Below are 24,821 nucleotides of genomic sequence, written 5' to 3' on the forward strand. Positions count from 1 at the left end.
CAAACTATTCCACTTCCTAACTACTCTGTGACTGAAGAAATACTTCCTAACATCTCTGTGATTCATCCGAGTCTTCAGCTTCCAACTGTGTCCCCTTCTTGCTGTGTCCCATCTCTGGAACATTCTGTCTCTGTCCACCTTGTCAATTCCTCTCACTATTTTATATGTCCTTATCATTTCCCCCCTCTCTCTCCTGTCCTCCAGGGTTGTCAGGTCGATTTCATTTAACCTCTCCTCTTAGGAAATACCCCTTAGCTCTGGGACTAGACTTGTTACTAACCTTTGCACTTTCTCTAGTTTCTTTACGTGCTTGGCTAGGTGTGGGTTCCAAACTGGTGCCGCATACTTCAATATGGGCCTAACGTACACAGTGTACAGGGTCCTGAACGATTCCTTATTAAGATGTCTGAATGCTGTTCTTAGGTTTGCTAGGCGCCCATATGCGAGAGCAGTTATTTCGTTGAGACGTTTGTAGTCTTTGGCCCCCTGGACTGTATTCCATCTGCGGTCTTCTTTGCCCTTCCCGAATCTTCATGACTTTGCTTGGTGGGGTTGAGATCCATGAGCCAATTGCTGGACCAGGCCTGCAACCTGTCCAGATCCCTTTACAGTTCTGCCTGGTCCTCATCTGGTTAAATTCTTATCAACGTCACATCATCTGAATACAGGGACACTTCAGAGACTATTCCTTCTGTCATGTCGTTCACAAATACCAGAAACGGCACCGGTCCTAGGACTAACCCCTGTGGAACCCCACTCGTCACAGGCGCCCTCTCTGACACCTCGCCACGTACCAAGACTCGCTGCTGTCTTCCTGACAAATATTCCCTGATCCATTGTAGTGCCTTCCCTGTTATCCCTACTTGGTCCTACAGTTTTTGCACTAATCTCTTGTGTGGAACTGTGTCAAACACCTTCTTACAGTCCAAGAAAATGCAATCTACCCACCCATCTCTTTTGTCTTATTGGTGTTACCCTGTCATAGAACTCCATTAGGTTTGTGACACAGGATTTCCTGTCCCTGAAACCATGTTAGCTGTTGTTGATGAGCTCATTCCTTTCTAGGTGTTCCACCACTCTTCTCCTGATAATCTTCTCCATGACTTTGCATACTTTACATGTCAGTGACATTGGTCTGTAGTTTAGTGTCTCCTTTTTTAAAATTGGGACTACATTTGCTGTCTTTCATACCTCAGGTAATCTCCCTGTTTCGATGGATGTGTTGAATATTGTTGTTAAGGGTACACATCTGCTCCCTCTCTCAGGACCCATGTAGAGATGTTATCTGGCCCCATCCCTTTTGAGGTATCTAGCTCACTCAGCAGCCCCTTCACTTCTTCCTCGGTTGTATGTATTATGTATAACACTTGATGGTGTACCCACCTCTCCATCTTTCTGGAGTCCCTTTTGTCTTATCTGTGAACACTTCTTTGAATCTCAATTTGATTTCCTCACATACTTGACGGTCGTTTCTTGTTGTCTCTTCTTCCTTCCTTAGCCTGATTACCTGGTCCTTGACTGTTGTTTTCCTCCTGATGTGGCTGTATAACAGCGTCGAGTCAGATTTGGCTTTCACTATTATCTTGTTTTCATATTGTCGTTGGGCCTCCCTTCTTACCTGTGCATATTCATTTCTGGCTCTACAGCTCCTCTCCTTATTATCCTGGGTCCTTTGCCTTCTATTCTTCTTCCATTCCCTAGCACACCTGGTTTTTGCCTCCCTACACTTCTGGATGACCCATGGGCTCATCCTGGCTTTTTAATTATTCCTGTTACCCTTGGGTACAAACCTCTCCTCAGCTTCCTTGCATATTGTTGTTACATTTACTAACTTCCCTGCCAGTTCTCTGTCCTACTAAACCCCGTTCAGGAAGTTTCTCATTCCCGCGTAGTCCCCTTTCTTGTAGTTTGGCTTCATTCACCCGGCCTTTCCTGCTTCCCTCTCCACTTGTAACTCTGTGTATTCGAAGCTTAAAACCACATGATCGCTGGCCCCAAGGGGTCTTTCATATGTAACGTCCTCAATATCTGCAGTACTCAAGGTGAATACTATGTCCGGTCTCGCTGGTTCATCCTCTACTCTCTCTCTGGTAGTTTCCCTTATGTGTTGGTACATGAAGTTTTCCATTATCACCTCCGTCATCTTAGCCCCCCATGTTTCTTGGCCTCTATGTGGCTCCAAGTTCTCCCAATCGATTACCCTGTGATTGAAGTCACCCATGATCAGTAGCTTTGCCCTGCTTGCATGAGCCCTTCTGGCCATTGCAGCCAGTGTGCCAACCATAGCTCTTTTACTCTCATCATACTCTTGGCTTAGCCTCCTGCCATTCTGTGGTGGGTTATACATCACTGCAATTACCACCTTAGGAACTCCAGACTGAAGCGTTCCTGCTATGTAATCTCTTGCTTCTCTAGTCTTCTCTCTCCAGATGGCATCTGTTATCATACATGTGAGCTTGGTTTCTGTGAGAGCTATGTCTGGTGATGCCTCTTTAACTCTTTCGTGCCACTCCCACTTATTTGTTATTCTATCAGCGTTTTTGTACCATACCTTCAGTTTCCTCACCAACACTGTGTTTTGGGGGGTCTTTGAGGGTGGGGGTCCTGGTAGTGTACTGTGGTATAGCTGAGTGTTGGGTGGGAGCTGTGAATGTGGATTGTGGTTTGTGTTGGGATAACATGATTGGTTGTGGGGTTCTGGGGATGGTTTTGTGTGTGCTTGCTCTTGTTGCTCTGCCCTGCTCTGCTTGTCCTCTGCTGATTCTGTCCTTGTCTCTCTTCCTAGCTGCTTTCGCTTTTGTGTCCCCTCCCTCAGCTGCTGTCAATCTGTTTGTGTTCTGTCTAGGAACACCCTCTTGTATTCTGCCGAGTACTTCAACTGTGGTTTCTCTTGGAGGATCCTGTTCCACACTGTTTCTGTCCTGAAAATCAGCTTGATCAGTTGTTTTCTCCCCTTCAAGAACCCCCCTATATTCTGAAAATTTGCAACCCTGGACATGTCTGCTTTACATATTTCTGTGATGTTCTCAATCTCCTTTCTTTCTGCCTCCTGTCTTTCAGTGTGTCCTTCCCTTGTTCTCCTGAAGCCCACGAAAAAACACTGCCCTCTCCTCCTCCCATTACCTATTTTTTTTTTCCTGTAGCTCTTGGTAGCATGGTCATTCCTCTGCATTTGACCTATCACCCTCTCCACGTGCACCCAGCTGCTCTCCCCCTTCACTCCTTGGCCCTGCTTGGTAGGCTGATATGGCCTTAGCATAAGTTATAACTCTTTCCTTCCCACTGGGCCTTCCAGCTTCATATGTTGTGTCTTCTCTGGTCAGTACCCCTGTAACTCCCTTCAGCCTGTTTACCTCATCTTCTAGGACCCTTATCCTGGCTGCAGTTTAAACTTGTCTCCTAATTTTTCTTCTCCTCCAAGCTCTTTTTCCAATTTCACAGAAAGCTCTGTCTCAATTTTTGGAGAAAGCTCTCCTAGTTTTCTCTCCCACTCTTGTTCCATCCCTTTGCACTGCTCCTCCATCCACTCCTCCCTACCAGAACCATTCTCCTCTGATCCCTGGGTCCTTCGAGTCCCCGTCTGACCCACTATTTATTTTTTTTGAGGAGATAAGCGAGTGAGGAAAGAGAGAGAGAGAGAGGAGTGACAAATAAGGAAGAGGTGGAGGGGAAAAGAGAGATGGGGAGAGAGAGAGAGAGAGAGAGAGAGAGAGGAGAAAGAGAGGGGAGAGAGAGAGGGGGAGAAGGGGGGAGAGAGAGGGGAGAGGGAGAGATAGAAAGTAGGTGTAAGAGGGTATAGGTATGGGTTTGAGAAAGAGGGAGGGAGAGTGGGTGTGTCAGGTCAGGTTTCAGGAAGGTGTGAAACCGTGTGTGTGTGTGTGTGTGTGTGTGTGTGTGTGTGTGTGTGTGTGTTAGTTACCAATTTGTCTTAGGCACATGTCAATTAGACACTAGGCCTGTTGTATATGCATGCATGTGTGTATGTGGGGTGTGTGTGTGTGTGTGTGTGTGTGTGTGTGTATTTATGTGTTTGATGGTGACATCTTTAGTTTATGCAAAGGGAGATGTCTATAGTTTATCTATCCCACCCAATTCTTGAGCAGATGCTGGTCTAACAAGAAGGTAAGAAAGCAGGCCCTAATTCCTCGGTGTGGAAATACATCTAAAACAATTCAAAATATTTGTATAGAAATCCGGCTTCAGGTTATGCACGATGGCCTCATTGAATTGAGTTCAAATAATCCGAAACTATAATTGTATATAGAGAATTTATAATGTTATATAACTGCCAATTTTAAAATATTCCTTTCCAGCCATAAAGTACAATGAACTAGGACTCTTGCTTCTGAACAATTTATGGGATTGTTGCAAATTCAGGGGTGGTTGAATATCTTATTTGATTCATTAGATGTTTGTATGGAATATTGGTGTTAACATTACACTTAATCCTGGATATACAGCCAACATAGTGTTGAGGGGAATTCTTCATCAACATACTCATAAAAGTTCGTGAATTCTTAAAAACAACTTGTATGTTAAACCATTTTAGGGCAATCAGCAAGACAGGTAAGTTCTCATTGCAAGGCAGAACCAGCACATTCTTGTTCTGAGGAGTTATTCTAGGTTCAGCCCTATGATAAGTTCTCCTCGCTGCCAGCAGAGCCGTTTCTGCAAACTCCTTAGAATTACATAGTTTCATAGCAATATCAAAGATTTTCCTAAATTCCTCATCAGAAACTGCTGCGCACTCTGTAAGCTCTCAGAAACTTAGTGAGAAAGACACTCCTTTTAACTCGTTTCATAGAGTAGTAGTGGGTATATGAACACACATTAATGGCCTTCCTATATACTATAAAATTAAACATTCTGTCAACCCAGCAGATCAGAACATCTTAGAATGGCAGTTGAATAGATGGAACAAAAGTGTTAGGTCTTGATAAATATGTTTTCAGGTCCATATCATTCGGCCAAAGATACAAGATGTCATCCACATATCTGAATCACTTAGCTTCATGGGGCAGGATATCTTTCAACAGCTTAGTCTCAAGAAACTCCAAATAAAAATTGCTTAATAGGGAAGACAATGGATTTCCCATTGGCTTTTCCTGCTTTTGAGAGTAATATTTCCCTTCAGACTCAAATTTGCAGTCAACTACACACAACTTTTAATCAACTCAATGATAGTGTTCTTATTGAATGGCATGAGAAACTCATCTAGTTCTTCTTTCAGATAACAGATCGGGAACAGGAACTCGGGTGAACAACGCCACGACCTCAAAACTTATTAGCGTAACATTTTGCAATTTGTCAATGAGGTCAGAGTTATTTGTTATGTGGGCTTTACAGATGTTACCAAACACTGGAATTAATATTTTTACTAACCATTTTGACAGGACGTATGTCGCCGACCCCACCGAGTTCATCATAGGTCTCGTTGGGAAACCGGGCACATTGGTTTTAATCAAACCGTACATATACGGGAGTGTCACCAATCTATCTGATAACTGTTTAGTCAGTTCGTCATTAGCTCTCAGTAAGGTTCTAAGTTGTTATTGATATTCTACGAAATTACGTTCCCTTAAGGAGTTTGTAGAAACAAGTGTGCTGGCAGCTAGGAAAACTTATCATAATACTGAAACTAGAATAACTCCTCAGATCAAGAAAGTCCTGGTTCTGCCATACAATGAGAATTTATCTGCCTCCTAATGACACAAAAAAGATTCAACATACAATTTTTTTTAAGAATTCGCGGACTGTTAAGAGTATTTTGATCAAGAAGTTCCCTCAGTACTGTTTACCTGGAGTTTACCTGGAGAGAGTTCCGGGGGTCAACGCCCCCGTGGCCCGGTCTGTGACCAGGCTTCGTGGTGGATCAGGGCCTGATCAACCAGACTGTTACTGCTGGCTGTACGCAATCCAACGTACGAGCCACAGCCCGGCTGGTCAGGTACCGACTCTAGGTGCTTGTCCAGTGCCTGCTTGAAGACAGCCAGGGGTGTATTGGTAATCCCTCTTATTTATGCTGGGAGGCAGTTGAGCAGTCTTGGGCCCCTGACACTTATTGTGTTGTCTCTTAACGTGCTAGTGACACCCCTGCTTTTCATTGGGGGGGATGTGGCATCGTCTGCCGAGTCTTTTGCTTTCGTAGTAAGTGATTTTCGTGTGCAAGTTCGGTACTAGTCCCTCTAGGGTTTTACAGATGTATATAATCATGTATCTCTCCCTCCTGCGTTCCAGGGAGTACAGTTTCAGGAACTTCAACCGCTCCCAGTAATTGAGGTGTTTTATCTCCGTTATGCGCGCCGTGAAGGTTCTCTGTACATTTTCTAAGTCAGCAATTTCACCTGCCTTGAAAGGTGCTGTTAGTGTGCAGCAATATTCCAGCATAGATAGAACAAGCAACCTGAAGAGTGTCATCATGGGCTTGGCATCCCTAGTTTTGAAGGTTCTCATTATCCATCCTGTCATTTTTCTAGCAGATGCGATTGATACAATGTTATGGTCCTTGAAAGTGAGATCCTCCGACATGATCACTCCCAGGTCTTTGACGTTGGTGTTTCGCTCTATTTTGTGGCCAGAATTTGTTTTGTACTCTGATGAAGATTTAATTTCCTCACGTTTACCATATCTGAGTAATTGAAATTTCTCATCGTTGAACTTCATATTGTTTTCTGCAGCCCACTGAAAGATTTGGTTGATGTCCGCCTGGAGACTTGCAGTGTCTGCAGTGGAAGACACTGTCATGCAGATTCGGGTGTCATCTGCAAAGGAAAACACGGTGCTGTGGCTGACATCCTTGTCTATGTCAGATATGAGGATGAGAAACAAGATGAGAGCGAGTACTGTGCCTTGTGGAACAGAACTTTTCACTGTAGCCGCCTCAGACTTTACTCTGTTGACTACTACTCTTTGTGTTCTGTTTGTGAGGAAATTATAGACCATTCTGCCAACTTTTCCTGTTATTCCTTTAGCATGCATTTTGTGGGCTATTACGCCATGGTCACACTTGTCGAAGACTGTTGCAAAGTCTGTGTATATTACATCTGCATTTTTTTTGTCTTCTAGTGCATCTAGGACCTTGTCGTAGTGATCCAGTATTTGGGACAGACAGGAGCGACCTGCTCTAAACCCATGTTGCCCTGGGTTGTGTAATTGATGGGTATCTAGATGGGTGGCGATCTTGCTTCTTAGGACCCTTTCAAAGATTTTTATGATATGGGATGTTAGTGCAATCGGTCTGTAGTTATTTGCTATTGCTTTACTACCTCCTTTGTGGAGTGGAGCCATGTCTGTTGTTTTTAGTAACTATGGGACGACCCCCGTGTCCATGCTCCTTCTTCATAGGATGTTCAAAGCACGTGATAGGGGCTTCTTGCAGTTCGTGATGAACTCTGAGTTCCATGAGTCTGACCCTGGGGCAGAGTGCATGGGCATGTCATTTATCGCTTGTTCGAAGTCATTTGGCGTCAGGATAACATCAGATAGGCTTGTGTTTACCAAATTTTGTGGCTCTCTCATAAAAAGTTCATTTAGATCTTCGACTCTCAGTCTGGTTAGCGGCTTGCTGAAAACTGAGTCATATTTGGGACTTGAGTAGCTCACTCATTTCCTTGCTGTCATCTGTGTAGGACCCATCTTGTTTAAGTAGGGGCCCAACACTGGATATTGTTCTCGACTTTGATTTGGTATAAGAAAAGAAATACTTTAAGTTTGTTTCGATTTCATTTATGGCTTTTGGTTCTTCCCTCGATTCCTGACTCCTATAAGATTCCTTTAGCTTTAGTTCGATATTTGCTATTTCTCTGACCAGTGTCTCCCTACGCATTTCAGATATATTGGCTTCTTTTAGCCGCTCTGTTATTCTTTTCCGTCTCCTGTAAAGGGAGCGCCTGTCTCTTTCTATTTTACATCTACTCCTCCTTTTTCTTAAAGGAATAAGCCTTGAGCATACATCGAGTGCCACAGAGTTAATCTGTTCTAGGCATAAGTTGGGGTCTGTGTAGGCATTTTCCAGATTGAGTGCAATGCCTGCAACTTATCTTACTTGGGACAGACTGGTAAACCTCCTTTGTATGAGCTCCGCGTGATGAGGGAAGATGGCAGAGTGTGTTAAGCTGGTTCTCGCCATGATTCATATCATGCGGCAGACATCACTTTTACTGAAAAAAAGATGTGTTTCCTTCCCGCCTCAGAGTGTTTGAAAAAATTGTTGCTTTCTGAAACACCAGTTGAACCGAGAAAGGGATACCGAGTCCTCGCCTTAGCATTGTAAAAGGAAGACCACAACTTGACTGCCCCATCATAGGGTTCTAAACCTGGACAAACTCCTGGTTTCCTTCTTAAGCCTGTGTATGATCACCGTTTGAAAAAGACTCGTGTCAGAACAGAGATGCAAATATACTAACAACAACAATTTTCTTTGTATTAGTACTGAAGAGAGACTCTTGGCGAAACATTTCATTTAATAAATGCACTGAACTGTACATAAGTGTCTTCTACATCTTGTCGGTATCATTATATCATTCACTTCCATTTCATTTATTTCTGTTTACTTTTCAGTTAGAGAAGATAATGAACGTGAGAGTGACAGTGGAAGATAAAAGCAACATTGAGGATAAGGGTGAGGATGAAGTTCTTGGTTCCGTCAGTTTATCGTCCAACACTACGCCTCTACACAAACCTTCATCAGCTGCTTCTTTGGCTTCAATGGCTCTCCCGCTACAGGTAATTTTCTATGAAATTTACTTAAAGTAGTTTTTTTTCAGTAAGTGCCTTTCAATAATATCGTTTCCAGATCAAGGTCAGTTTTTCTCGAGTTTCTCTTGCAAGTATAAAATCTTGGTTGCTGACTTTATTTTACCACTTCATCATTACTCCTTAATTTAGTAACACACTTGGGGTCCCTCTGTAACAAATCTTTACTTAAACCTTTTTACAAATGTGAATTATGTATTAAAACTATCGTGATATTTGTTTTCACGTTATATGGAAGATGCATGAACTCTGCTTGGCCTCTGCTACATATAAAAATCAAAATCTACTTTCTCTCAACTAGGGTTGGGACGATACCAAAATTTTGGGCAATACCCATACTTTTCCTCTAACTTTTATTTTTAAAATTATTATAACTATGTCTAGTATATAAGGGAATACTTAGTAAACAATAGATATTAAATAACACAGGAAGGTTATATATTAACAACTTAAATTCTTTGAGATGATAATGTTATTACTCACTACTTAACCAACTGTGTTAGTTACTGGTAGTTAAGGGTACTTCTCAATAGCCTGTATGTGTGTGCGCGCGCGCGTGGGGGTGAATACTCGCCGAATTATGGTTGCTGCGGTCGAGTCACAGCTCCTGGCCTTATGTGCCTGTGTACTCTGTGTGTGTTTGTGTACTCGCCTATTTGTGGTTGCAGGGGTCGAGTCATAACTTGTGGCCCCGCCTCTTCACTGTTTGCTACTAGGTCCTCTCTCTCTCCCTGCTCCATGAGCTTTATCAAACCTCGTCATAAAACTGTGTATGCTTCCTGCCTCCACTACGTCGTTTTCTAGGCTGTTCCACTTCCTGACAACTCTGTGACTGAAGAAATACTTCCTAACATCCCTTTGACTCATAGGAGTCTTCATCTTCCAACTGTGACCCCTTGTTTCTGTGTCCCGTCTCTGGAACATTCTATCTTTGTCCACATTGTCAGTTCCTCTCAGTATTTTATATGTCGTTTACCTGGAGTTTACCTGGAGAGAGTTCCGGGGGTCAACGCCCCCGCGGCCCGGTCTGTGACCAGGCCTCCTGGTGGATCAGAGCCTGATCAACCAGGCTGTTACTGCTGGCTGCACGCAAACCAACGTACGAGCCACAGCCCGGCTGATCAGGAACCGACTTTAGGTGCTTGTCCAGTGCCAGCTTGAAGACTGCCAAGGGTCTGTTGGAAATTCCCCTTATGTATGCTGGGAGGCAGTTGAACAGTCTCGGGCCCCTGACACTTATTGTATGGTCTCTTAACGTGCTAGTGACACCCCTGCTTTTCATTGGGGGGATGTTGCATCGTCTGCCAAGTCTTTTGCTTTCGTAGTGAGTGATTTTCGTGTGCAAGTTCGGTACTAGTCCCTCTAGGATTTTCCAGGTGTATATAATCATGTATCTCTCCCGCCTGCGTTCCAGGGAATACAGGTTCAGGAACCTCAAGCGCTCCCAGTAATTGAGGTGTTTTATCTCCGTTATGCGCGCCGTGAAGGTTCTCTGTACATTTTCTAGGTCAGCAATTTCACCTGCCTTGAAAGGTGCCGTTAGTGTGCAGCAATATTCCAGCCTAGATAGAACAAGTGACCTGAAGAGTGTCATCATGGGCTTGGCATCCCTCGTTTTGAAGGTTCTCATTATCCATCCTGTCATTTTTCTAGCAGATGCGATCGATACAATGTTATGGTCCTTGAAGGTGAGATCCTCCGACATGATCACTCCCAGGTCTTTGACGTTGGTGTTTCGCTCTATTTTGTGGCCAGAATTTTTGTACATCAACTGGGACCAGGTAAACCATGTCCTAAACGAAACATGTTGGGAAGATGTCTTATATGACATGGATCCAAACCAGTGCCTTGAAAGGATCAACTTCCTGGTAGCTGAAGCATGTTCTAGGCATATTTCCCTAAGAAAGAAGAAGAGCAGGAGTAAACTGGAGAGAAAAAGACGCTCCCTCTACAGAAGACGACGAAGAGTCACTGAGCTCCTCAGGAGTGCTAGAATATCTGATACACGAAAGGAGGCGCTGACCAGGGAAGTGGAAACTATCGAACTTAAGCTAAATGACTCTTACAGGAACCAGGAGAGGCAGGAGGAGCTTAAAGCTATTAGTGAAATTGAAAGAAATTCAAAATATTTCTTTTCATATGCCAAAAACAAGGCAAATACCACATCTAGTATTGGGCCCTTACTCAGACAGGATGGGACTTACACAGACGACAACAAGGAAATGAGTAAAATATTGAAATCCCAGTACGACTCTGTGTTTAGTGAACCACTAATCGGTCTGAGGATCGACGACCCAAATGATTTCTTCATGAATGAGCCTCAAAACTCCATAAATGTATGCCAGATTTCCGACATTACCCTAACTCCGATAGATTTCGAAAAAGCCATTGACAACATGCCTATGCACTCAGCCCCGGGCCCAGACTCGTGGAACTCTGTTTTCATTAAGAACTGCAAGAAACCCCTCTCGCGTGCCCTAAGTACACTATGGAGGAGGAGCTTGGACATGGGTGAAATTCCACAGTCACTTAAAACAACGGATATAGCCCCGCTCCATAAAGGTGGCAGCAAAGCATTAGCTAAGAACTATAGACCAATAGCTCTGACGTCCCACATCATAAAAATCTTTGAAAGAGTGCTAAGAAGCAGGATTGCAAATCACCTGGATTCCCAAAATCTGCACAATCCAGGGCAACATGGGTTCAGGGCAGGTCGCTCCTGCCTCTCACAACTACTGGATCACTATGACATGGCCTTGGATGCACTGGAAGAAAATCAGAATGCAGATGTAATATACACAGACTTTGCAAAAGCATTTGACAAATGCGATCATGGCGTAATAGCCCATAAAATACGTGCTAAAGGAATAACTGGGAAAGTGGGGAGATGGATCTTCAACTTCCTAACGCTTGCCCAACCTTTGGACGTTGAGGGACTGATTACCTCATACTTCTACTCTCCTTACCCATTTCTACTTTGTATTGGACTGATGAAGCCACTGTGTGGCGAAACGTTTCTTCAATAAAGATTCCCATGTGTTGCATAAGTGTCTCAATTCTTCAACTTGTCGGTTTTCAAAACCATTCATCACATCTGTCAGACACTGCAACATCATGGAATCTTGGTACAAAGACTTCAACGCTTGCCCAACCTTTGGACGATGACCTACTTACACTAGTGGCAGGTCCCACTAAGATCCCGCCTCCTCCTGCTTCAACTCATCTCACCGCAGTATATAAGCCACCTCTCTGGCCCTATGCTGCACTTACTACAAGAGTGATGGACTGAACACATCGAATCCAGGTTGAGGGACTGATTACCTCATACTTCTACTCTCCTTACCCATTTCTACTTTGTATTGGACCGATGAAGCCACTGTGTGGCGAAACGTTTCTTCAATAAAGATTCCCATGTGTTGCATAAGTGTCTCAATTCTTCAACTTGTCGGTTTTCAAAACCATTCATCACATCTGTCACACTGCAACATCATGGAATCTTGGTACAAAGACTTCAACGCTTGCCCAACCTTTGGACGATGACCTACTTACACTAGTGGCAGGTCCCACTAAGATCCCGCCTCCTCCTGCTTCAACTCATCTCACCGCAGTATATAAGCCACCTCTCTGGCCCTATGCTGCACTTACTACAAGAGTGATGGACTGAACACATCGAATCCAGGTTGAGGGACTGATTACCTCATACTTCTACTCTCCTTACCCATTTCTACTTTGTATTGGACTGATGAAGCCACTGTGTGGCGAAACGTTTCTTCAATAAAGATTCCCATGTGTTGCATAAGTGTCTCAATTCTTCATAGAAATAAGTGATGATTCCAGGATTCTTCGGTATTGAGTGTTGTCTTCTGTGGCGATAAGTCTTGAGTTTCTGTAGTTTATCAAGTGGTTGTGTGAATTACGGTGTTGTACGCAGGCATTCCTTGTGTCGTCAGACCTGCTTGCGTATTGGTGTTCTGAAATACGTGTTTGGAGGTCCCTTGATGTTTCGCCCACGTATAACTTGTTGCAGTCATTACAAGGGATTATGTATACCCCTGCAGAGAATGGAGGCTTGTCCTGTCTACTACTGGTGATGTCCTTGATGGTCGTGGTTGTGGAGGTAGATACTTGGAATGATGTTTTGGCAAAGATGTTGGAAACATGTTTGGCAATGGAGTTGGTGGGAAGGACTATGTATCTCTTCTCGGCAGTGTCTTCTCTGGGTGTGTTGAAGATGTTTAATGCCCGCCGTCTGCAGTCTCTGATGAAGTGACGAGGATAGTGGAGTTTAGAAAATATTTGTTCAATTATAGTGCATTCTTCCTCGAGGAACTCGTTGCTGCAGATTCTGAGTGCACGCAGGAAGAAGCCTATAATTACACCACGTTTGGTTTTGGTGTCGTGGTGAGAGTAGAAGTGGAGAAGATCGTTTTGGTTGGTGGGTTTTCGATAGACTTTAAAACGAAGTTCATGGTCAGCTTTGCAGAGCAGGACATCAAGGAAAGGAAGAGTGTTGTCGACTTCTTCAAGTGTGAACTGGATTGAAGGCTCGACCTGGTTGAGCTTGTCTTGGAGAGCTTGAACGTTGAAGCGTTTAGGAGTTATGAGGAGAATGTCGTCAACATAACGGAGCCAGGTGACAGACGAAGGAATAATGGTGGAGAAACGTTCGGCTTCTAGATGTTCCATGTATAGGTTCGCCAGGACTGCACTGAGTGGCGAACCCATGGGTAGTCCAAAAGTCTGCTGAAAGAGGTGATTTTCGAAAGAGAAACACGTAAAGCCAACACATAGTTCAACAAGGTCGATGAAATCGCTGGCTGGAATGGGCATTAAGCATTAAACATCTTCAACACACCCAGAGAAGACACTGCCGAGAAGAGATACATAGTCCTTCCCACCAACTCCATTGCCAAACATGTTTCCAACATCTTTGCCAAAACATCATTCCAAGTGTGATGAATGGTTTGAAAAACCGACATGTTGAAGATTGAGACACTTATGCAGCATATGGGAATCTTTATTCAGGAAACGTTCCGCCACGCAGTGGCTTCATCAGTCCAATACAAAGAGGAAGGCGTAAGGAGAGGAGGAGAATGAGGTAATCAGTCCCTCAACCTGGAGTCGATGTGTTCAGTCCATCAATCTTGTAGAATGTACCGTACATCGTACATTCTACAAGATTGATGGACTGAACACATCGACTCCAGGTTGAGGGACTGATTACCTCATTCTCCTCCTCTCCTTACGCCTTCCTCTTTGTATTGGACTGATGAAGCCACTGCGTGGCGGAACGTTTCCTGAATAAAGATTCCCATATGCTGCATAAGTGTCTCAATCTTCATCATTCCAAGTATCTACCTCCACAACCACGACCATCAAGGACATCACCAGTAGTAGACAGGACAAGCCTCCATGATGAGATTAAGACACATGTGCAACATCTGGGTATCTTTATTGTAGACGTTTCGCCATCCAGTGGCTTTATCAATACAAATTCTAGGACATAACTTGAAGACAGTAGAACTATGTACAGAAGATGAGGTAATCAGTCCCTCAACCTAGGAGTAGGTGCGAAGAGCACCATAGTCGTGGATAATCTGAAGCAGAAGAAAGGAGCCTGGCGCTTATATAGTAACGTCAGGTGTAGCAGACGAGGGCATATTCACTGGTAGGCGGGATTCCCCAGTGGAAGTAGGTCCTTCCCAAAGAGATGGGTTAGTTGTAGTAGTAGTTGTAGTAGTAGTAGTAGTTGTCGTAGTCGTGAAGGTTATGTACATGTCCTCAGAATTAAGATTCCATGATGTTGCAGTGTCTGACAAGTTGTGTACGAATGGTATATAATACCGACAAGATGAGATTAAGACACATGTGCAACATCTGGGTATCTTTATTGTAGACGTTTCGCCATCCAGTGGCTTTATCAATACCATTCGTACACAACTTGTCAGACACTGCAACATCATGGAATCTTAATTCTGAGGACATGTACATAACCTTCACGACTACGACAACTACTACTACTACTACAACTACTACTACAACTAACCCATCTCTTTGGGAAGGACCTACTTCCACTGGGGAATCCCGCCTACCAGTGAATATGCCCTCGTCTGCTACACCTGACGTTACTATATAAGCGCCAGGCTCCTTTCTTCTGCTTCAGATTATCCACGACTATGGTGCTCTTCGCACCTACTCCTAGGTTGAGGGACTGATTACCTCATCTTCTGTACATAGTTCTACTGTCTTCAAGTTATGTCCTAGAATTTGTATTGATAAAGCCACTGGATGGCGAAACGTCTACAATAAAGATACCCAGATGTTGCACATGTGTCTTAATCTCATCTTGTCGGTATTATATACCATTCGTACACAACAAGCCTCCATCCTCTGCAGGGGTATACATAATCCCTTGTAATGACTGCAACAAGTTATACGTGGGCGAAACATCAAGGGACCTCCAAACACGTATTTCAGAACACCAATACGCAAGCAGGTCTGACGACACAAGGAATGCCTGCGTACAACACCGTAATTCACACAACCACTTGATAAACTACAGAAACTCAAGACTTATCGCCACAGAAGACAACACTCAATGTTGTGTACGAATGGTATATAATACCGACAAGACGAGAGTAAGACACATGTGCAACATCTGGGTATCTTTATTGTAGACGTTTCGCCATCCAGTGGCTTTATCAATACAAATTCCAGGACATAACTTGAAGACAGTGGAACTATGTACAGAAGATGAGGTAATCAGTCCCTCAACCTAGGAGTAGGTGCGAACAGCACCATAGTCGTGGAGATTCTGAAGCAGAAGAAAGAATCCTGGCGCTTATATAGTAACGTCAGGTGAAGCAGACGAGGGCGAATTCACTGGTGGGCGGGATTCCCCAGTGGAAGTAGGTCCTTCCCAAAGAGATGGGTTGTAGTAGTAGTTGTCGTAGTTGTGAAGGTTATGTACATGTCCTCAGAATTAAGATTCCATGATGTTGCAGTGTCTGACAAGTTGTGTACGAATGGTATATAATACCGACAAGATGAGAGTAAGACACATGTGCAACATCTGGGTATCTTTATTGTAGACGTTTCGCCATCCAGTGGCTTTATCAATACAAATTCCAGGACATAACTTGAAGACAGTGGAACTATGTACAGAAGATGAGGTAATCAGTCCCTCAACCTAGGAGTAGGTGCGAACAGCACCATAGTCGTGGAGATTCTGAAGCAGAAGAAAGAATCCTGGCGCTTATATAGTAACGTCAGGTGAAGCAGACGAGGGCGAATTCACTGGTGGGCGGGATTCCCCAGTGGAAGTAGGTCCTTCCCAAAGAGATGGGTTGTAGTAGTAGTTGTCGTAGTTGTGAAGGTTATGTACATGTCCTCAGAATTAAGATTCCATGATGTTGCAGTGTCTGACAAGTTGTGTACGAATGGTATATAATACCGACAAGATGAGAGTAAGACACATGTGCAACATCTGGGTATCTTTATTGTAGACGTTTCGCCATCCAGTGGCTTTATCAATACAAATTCCAGGACATAACTTGAAGACAGTGGAACTATGTACAGAATCTTAATTCTGAGGACATGTACATAACCTTCACAACTACGACAACTACTACTACAACCCATCTCTTTGGGAAGGACCTACTTCCACTGGGGAATCCCGCCCACCAGTGAATTCGCCCTCGTCTGCTTCACCTGACGTTACTATATAAGCGCCAGGATTCTTTCTTCTGCTTCAGAATCTCCACGACTATGGTGCTGTTCGCACCTACTCCTAGGTTGAGGGACTGATTACCTCATCTTCTGTACATAGTTCCACTGTCTTCAAGTTATGTCCTGGAATTTGTATTGATAAAGCCACTGGATGGCGAAACGTCTACAATAAAGATACCCAGATGTTGCACATGTGTCTTACTCTCATCTTGTCGGTATTATATACCATTCGTACACAACTTGTCAGACACTGCAACATCATGGAATCTTAATTCTGAGGACATGTACATAACCTTCACAACTACGACAACTACTACTACAACCCATCTCTTTGGGAAGGACCTACTTCCACTGGGGAATCCCGCCCACCAGTGAATTCGCCCTCGTCTGCTTCACCTGACGTTACTATATAAGCGCCAGGATTCTTTCTTCTGCTTCAGAATCTCCACGACTATGGTGCTGTTCGCACCTACTCCTAGGTTGAGGGACTGATTACCTCATCTTCTGTACATAGTTCCACTGTCTTCAAGTTATGTCCTGGAATTTGTATTGATAAAGCCACTGGATGGCGAAACGTCTACAATAAAGATACCCAGATGTTGCACATGTGTCTTACTCTCATCTTGTCGGTATTATATACCATTCGTACACAACTTGTCAGACACTGCAACATCATGGAATCTTAATTCTGAGGACATGTACATAACCTTCACAACTACGACAACTACTACTACAACCCATCTCTTTGGGAAGGACCTACTTCCACTGGGGAATCCCGCCCACCAGTGAATTCGCCCTCGTCTGCTTCACCTGACGTTACTATATAAGCGCCAGGATTCTTTCTTCTGCTTCAGAATCTCCACGACTATGGTGCTGTTCGCACCTACTCCTAGGTTGAGGGACTGATTACCTCATCTTCTGTACATAGTTCCACTGTCTTCAAGTTATGTCCTGGAATTTGTATTGATAAAGCCACTGGATGGCGAAACGTCTACAATAAAGATACCCAGATGTTGCACATGTGTCTTACTCTCATCACAACACTCAATACCGAAGAATCCTGGAATCATCACTTATTTCTATATCCGACAACTTCAACCAGAATAGTGGCTTCTATAACATAGCTGAACCACTTGCCAAGAAACTTCTTCATCGCTATCCCACATAAGAACACTGTAGAAGGTCTGCTCACAAACTTATCCAATCTCCTTTCCAAGCTACCCAAGTTTTTAGACTCTATAACACCACTCGGTACATCATCAGATGCAGCATTCTTCACCTGACCTCAGCATTCTGAACCGGACTATAAATACTCGCGTTCCTTCCACCCCAGGTAGTTCTGTTTGTGACTTGAAAAAGCCCACTGTGTGGGCGAAACGTAGTCAATAAAGAATCACATTATACTGCATTTGTGTTTATATTTCCATTGTGTCGGTATTTTATACCATTTATTTCCAAAAAGTAGGGGCGCCATTGGTACACTAAGAGAAAACACCATAAGTGTCCGGGGCCCAAAACTGTTCAACAGCCTCCCATCAAGCATTAGGGGAATTGCCAATAAACCCCTGGCTGCCTTCAAGAGAGAGCTGGACAGATACCTAAAGTCAGTGCCGGATCAGCCGGGCTGTGGCTCGTACGTCGGACTGCGTGCGGCCAGCAGTAACAGCCTAGTTGATCAGGCCCTGATCCATCGGGAGGCCTGGTCATGGACCGGGCCGCGGGGGCGTTGATCCCCGGAATAACCTCCAGGTATGAAGATTTAATTTCCTCGTGTTTACCATATCTGAGTAATTGAAATTTCTCATCGTTGAACTTCATATTGTTTTCTGCAGCCGACTGAAAGATTTGGTTGATGTCCGCCTGGAGCCTTGCAGTGTCTGCAATGGAAGACACTGTCATGCAGATTCGGGTGTCATCTGCAAAGGAAGACACGGTGCTGTGGTTGACATCCTTGTCTATGTCAGATATGAGGATGAGGAACAAGATGGGAGCGAGTACTGTGCCTTGTGGAACAGAGCTTTTCACCGTGCCTGCCTCGGACTTTACTCTGTTGACTACTACTCTGTGTTCTGTTAGTGAGGAAATTATAGATCCATCGACCGACTTTTCCTGTTATTCCTTTAGCACGCATTTTGTGCGCTATTACGCCATGGTCACACTTGTCGAAGAACATAAGAACATAAGAAAGTAGGAACACTGCAGAAGGCCTACTGGCCCATACGAGGCAGGTCCTTATCAAAACGACATCTTCCTAAAGCTACTCAAGAAATAACTCCCGTACCCCTTGACACCAATCAAACCCAGCCCCTCCCACTCATATATTTGTCCAGTCTCTTCTTAAAGCTACCCAAGGTCCTAGCCTCTATCACCCCACTGGGAAGACTGTTCCACGCATCTACAACTCTGTTAGAAAACCAGTTCTTACCTATGTCCTTTCTAAATCTAAATTTATCCAACTTAAATCCATTATTCCTGGTTCTTACCTGGTTCGACACCCTCAGTACTTTATTAATGTCTCTTGTTTATGCCCGTCATCCACTTATACACTTCAATGATATCTCCCCTCATTCTACGCCTCTCCAGAGAGTGGAGATTTAAGGCTTTAAGTCTATCTTCATACGGGAGGTTCCTTACACAGTGAACATTAAAATGGTATAAAATACCGACAGGTTGTTAGGTAAGACACATATGCAACAGTTAGGTATCTTTATTTCGAAACGTTTCGCCTACACAGTAGGCTTCTTCAGTCGAGTACAGAAAAGTTGATAGAAGCAGAAGATACTTGAAGAAGATGTAATCAGTCCATCACCCTTAAAGTTTTGAGGTGGTCAGTCCCTCAGTCTGGAGAAGAGCATTGTTCCATAGTATAAGAACATAAGAACATAAGAATGTAGGAACACTGCAGAAGTTGTGATGAATGGTTTGAAAAACCGACAAGTTGAAGATTGAGACACTGCAGAAGGCCTACTGGCCCATACGAGGCAGGTCCTTATCAAAACGACATCTACCTAAAGCTACTCAAGAAATAACTCCCGTACCCCTTGACACCAATCAAACCCAGCCCCTCCCACTCATATATTTGTCCAGTCTCTTCTTAAAGCTACCCAAGGTCCTAGCCTCTATCACCCCACTGGGAAGACTGTTCCACGCATCTACAACTCTGTTAGAAAACCAGTACTTACCTATGTCCTTTCTAAATCTAAATTTATGCAACTTAAATCCATTATTCCTGGTTCTTACCTGGTTCGACACCCTCAGTACTTTATTAATGTCTCCCTTGTTTATGCCCGTCATCCACTTATACACTTCAATGATATCTCCCCTCATTCTACGCCTCTCCAGAGAGTGGAGATTTAAGGCTTTAAGTCTATCTTCATACGGGAGGTTCCTTACACAGTAAATCATTTTAGTCATTCTTCTCTGTATGTTCTCTAATGAGTCTATGTCCATCCTGTAGTAAGGGGACCAAAACTGAGCAGCATAATCTAAATGAGGCCTCACTAGTGATGTATAGAGCTGTAAAATAACTTTTGGACTTCTGTTACTTATACTTCTTGAGATAAATCCAAGTAATCTGTTGGCCTTGTTGCGCACACTAAGGCACTGCTGTCTTGGCTTTAGATTTCTGCTTACCATGACTCCCAAGTCTTTTTCACATTCTGTATGACCAAGCTCTACTTCACCTAGATTATAGCTTCGAGGGTTATTTTCATTACCAAGGGCAAGTACCTTACACTTATCCACATTAAACTTCATCTGCCATTTCTCAGACCAAGACATTAATTTGTTCAAATCGTCCTGGAGTTCATTGATATCCTCCTCAGAGTGAATTATACGGCCTATCTTTGTATCATCAGCAAACTTACTCATGTCACTAGTAATCCCTTCATCAAGGTCATTAATGTAAATTATGAACAAGAGAGGGCCTAAAACTGATCCTTGTGGAACGCCACTAGTGACTAATCCCCATTCAGATTTCACTCCATTAATGGTAACTCTCTGCTTTCTGTTGGTAAGCCATGCCTCAATCCATGCTAGAACTTTACCTCCTATACCATGAGCTGCCACTTTTCTTCAGAGTCTCTTGTGAGGTACTCTGTCGAAGGCTTTACTAAAATCCAAATAAACAATATCATATTCCTTATCACTGTCAACTGCCTCAAATGTTCTATTGAAGAACGTCAGTAAGTTTGTCAGGCAGGAACGACCTCTCGTGAATCCATGCTGAGATTCATTTATCAAGTTATGCTCTTCAAGGTGACTTCTGATAATGTCAGCTATAATTGATTCTAATAACTTGCCCACTATAGATGTCAGGCTTATTGGACGGTAATTTGAAGGAGTGGACTTATCCCCTGATTTGAATATAGGAACCACATTAGCCATCTTCCACATCTCTGGCACAACACTGGTAAGGATGGACGCATTGAATACACTCGTTAATGGCTGACTAAGCTCCATCTTGCATTCCTTAAGTACCCTTGAAAACAACTCATCGGGTCCCGGGGACTTATTTTGTTTCAGTTTGTCTATCTGTATAATAACCATGTCCCTCGTGACAGTAATATTAGTTAACTTAAATTCATCAGGAACTAAATAATTGTTAATTACTGGAATCTCATTTACATCTTCCTGTGTAAAAACTGACAAAAAATAGTCATTAAATAAGGAACACATTTCCAGTTCATTATCCGTCAGCTGTCCATTCCCAGATTTCAGAGGTCCTACTTTTTCCTTTACCTTCGTCCTATACACTTGAAAGAACCCCTTTGGATTAGTCTTTGATTCATTAGCAACTCTAATTTCATAGTCACGTTTAGCCTTTCTAATCGCTTTTTTTACTTCTCTTTTATGCTGAACATATTGGTCAGTAAGGTTAACCTCTCCTCTTCTGATGCGCCTATAAATTCCCCTTTTCTCCCCTAATAGATGCTTTAGCCTCCTGTTAACCCATTTGGGATCGTTATTATTAGACCTAATTTCTCTCTGGGGAATGTATATACTCTGGGCACTATGTACATTATTAAGAAAACAATCATAAAAGCAGATCCCTTCATATTCATAAGTATGATTATCGTCAATAAAATCATTAGCTAGATAACCCCAATCAATATTAGACAGATGTTCCCTAAGTCCATTATAATCGGCAGAACGAAAATCGGGGATTTTTACTGTATTATCATTATTCTTGCATTCCCAATTAATGCTAAAGGTGATGGCTTTGTGATCACTTGCGCCAAGCTCTTCAGTGATCTCCAGATTATTCACGAGTGTTTCCTTATTTGACAAGACTAGGTCTAGCAAATTATTACCCCTGGTAGGTTCAGTTACACTCTGTTTCAGAAAACAGTCCTGAACTGTTTCCATGAAGTCACTGGATTCTAGATTACCTGTCAAAGAATTCCAGTCAATTTGGCTAAAGTTAAAGTCCCCTACTATGACTACGTTACTGTGTACAGAAGCCCTAACAATTTCGTCCCAAAGAAGTCTCCCTCTATCGTGATCCAAGCCTGGAGGTCGGTATATTACACCTAGAATTAGTTTTTCTTGACCCTCCACGAACTCTACCCAAACAGACTCTGTTACTGCTCCATCTATTTTTATACCTGTTTTTATGCAACAATTAATATTTTCTCGAACATACAATGCAACTCCTCCCCCCTTCCCATTACATCTATCCACATTGAATAACTTAAATCCCTGAATATTACACTCAGCAGTCATATCCCGACTCTTTAAATCATACCACGTTTCAGTTAATGCAATGATATCAAAGTTCCCAGCACATGCTACCAAACGTAGTTCATTAATTTTATTTCTTGCACTTCGACTGTTAGCATAAAATACCATCATATGTTTTTTCTTCTGCACATTTTTCCTATTCATCTTTGTTTTTACACAATTTCTGAAATTATCATTACCCAGAGTTACTCCATGACAGTTACTATTAAGATTCTTAATATCAGAGCATAAGTCAATATATCCATACTCATTATTAATCATTTCTAAACCCATACCTCTAACTAATCCTAGTTTAAAGTCCTAACAACCCCCTCAACTGAGTTAGCAAGAAAACCCACACCTGCCCTGGATAAGTGAACCCCATCCCTGGCATACATGTCATTTCGGCCATAGAAGTTGTCCCAGTTGTCAATGAATGGTACTGCATTATCCTTACAGTGTTTATCCAGCCAACAATTAATACCAATTGCTCTGGACAACCATTCATTACCAACACCTCTTCTTGGCAAAATGCCACATATAACAGGGCGCCCCCCCCTTCTTCCTAATCATGTCTATAGCTGTCCTGAACTTTCTAACTAAATCCTCACTTCTACGCTTGCCTACATGAAAGAGCATTGTTCCATAGTATGAAACAATATTGTTTCATACTATGGAACAATGCTCTTCTCCAGACTGAGGGACTGACCACCTCAAAACTTTAAGGGTGATGGACTGATTACATCTTCTTCAAGTATCTTCTGCTTCTATCAACTTTTCTGTACTCGACTGAAGAAGCCTACTGTGTAGGCGAAACGTTTCGAAATAAAGATACCTAACTGTTGCATATGTGTCCTTACACAGTAAATCATTTTAGTCATTCTTCTCTGTATGTTGTCTAATGAGTCTGTCCATCCTGTAGTAAGGGGACCAAAACTGAGCAGCATGATCTAAATGAGGCCTCACTAGTGATGTATAGAGCTGTAAAATAACTTTTGGACTTCTGTTACTTATACTTCTTGAGACAAATCCAAGCAATCTGTTGGCCCCGTTGCGCACACCAAGGCACCGCTGTCCTGGCTCCAGACTTCTGCCTACCACGACTCCCAAGTCCTTTTCACACTCTGTATGACCAAGCTCTACTTCACCCAGATTACAGCTTCGAGGGCTATTTTCATCACCAAGGGCAAGCCCCATACCCATCCACATCAAACTTCATCTGCCATTTTTCAGACCAAGACATTAATTTGTTCAAATCGTCCTGGAGTTCATTGATATCCTCCTCAGAGTGAATGATACGGCCTATCTTTGTATCATCAGCAAACTTACCTAACAACCTGTCGGTATTTTATACCATTTTAATGTTCAATCTGTCAGACACTGCAACACAAGGGTATCTTGGTACAGACCTGCAATCAACTTCGACAACTTCCACTAGTAAGAGCGGCTGGATTTGAGAGGGACCTGACCTCTCAGCATCTGACTTCTTACCTCTCCTAGTGGCCTACGTCTCACCTCTTGGCGCTATAAAAAGCTCCATCCTGTCACTTCATCTCCATATTGTTTCACACTATGAAACTATGCTCTTCTCCAGACTGAGGGACTGACCACCTCAAAACTTTAAGGGTGATGGACTGATTACATCGTCTTCAAGTATCTTCTGCTTCTATCAACTTTTCTGTACTTGACTGATGAAGCCTACTGTGTAGGCGAAACGTTTCACAATAAAGATACCTAACTGTTGCATATGTGTCTTACCCAACAACCTGTCGGTATTTTATACCATTTTAATGTTCAATCTGTCAGACACTGCAACACAGGGGTATCTTGGTACAGACCTACAATCAACTTCGACAACTTCCACTAGTGAGAGGGGCTGGATTTGAGAGGGACCTGACTTCTCAACATCTGAGTTCTTACCTCTCCTAGTGGCCTACGTCTCACCTCTTGGCGCTGTAAAAAGCTCCATCCTGTCACTTCATCTCCATATTGTTTCACACTATGAAACAATGCTCTTCTCCAGACTGAGGGACTGACCACCTCAAAACTTTAAGGGTGATGGACTGATTACATCGTCTTCAAGTATCTTCTGCTTCTATCAACTTTTCTGTACTTGACTGAAGAAGCCTACTGTGTAGGCGAAACGTTTCATAAAAAAGATACCTAACTGTTGCATATGTGTCTTACCTAACAACCTGTCGGTATTTTATACCATTTTAATGTTCAATCTGTCAGACACTGCAACACAAGGGTATCTTGGTACAGACCTGCAATCAACTTCGACAACTTCCACTAGTAAGAGCGGCTGGATTTGAGAGGGACCTGACCTCTCAGCATCTGAGTTCTTACCTCTCCTAGTGGCCTACGTCTCACCTCTTGGCACTATAAAAAGCTCCATCCTGTCACTTCATCTCAACGATCAGGAGAAGCGATCAAGCGACTTAGCTCGAGTGGTGACGTGTGCTTACCTAACACATCGACGATCTCGCCTCTCTCGAAATTACCCCGTGTTGAGTAGTGCTTTGAGTAGTGCTTGCTGGACCTTCGTCTTCCTCTCCACCATCTGGATTGGTGCGTCGGTGGTTGCCGACCGAAGGGCAGGAAGCCTCTTGCTGCCT

At 43.2% G+C, this 24,821-nt stretch overlaps 1 protein-coding gene across 3 annotated transcripts in view; it reads left to right on the top strand.

Moving 5' to 3' along the window:
* Positions 1 to 8,562: 8,562 nt before the first annotated feature.
* Positions 8,563 to 24,821, top strand: part of LOC128685475 (putative neural-cadherin 2) — a 221,203-nt gene continuing 204,944 nt past the window's right edge. For all 3 annotated transcript variants that reach the window (XR_011391651.1, XM_070082192.1, XM_070082196.1), the window contains exon 1: positions 8,563 to 8,724. Coding sequence is in view for 2 of the 3 variants with exons in the window: in XM_070082192.1 (XP_069938293.1) it covers positions 8,572 to 8,724 (153 nt within the window). In the remaining variant the exon portion in view is untranslated. The remainder of the gene's footprint in view (positions 8,725 to 24,821) is intronic.

The sequence above is a fragment of the Cherax quadricarinatus genome, chromosome 1 (genome assembly GCF_038502225.1).
Source record: "Cherax quadricarinatus isolate ZL_2023a chromosome 1, ASM3850222v1, whole genome shotgun sequence".
NCBI lineage: Eukaryota > Metazoa > Arthropoda > Malacostraca > Decapoda > Parastacidae > Cherax > Cherax quadricarinatus.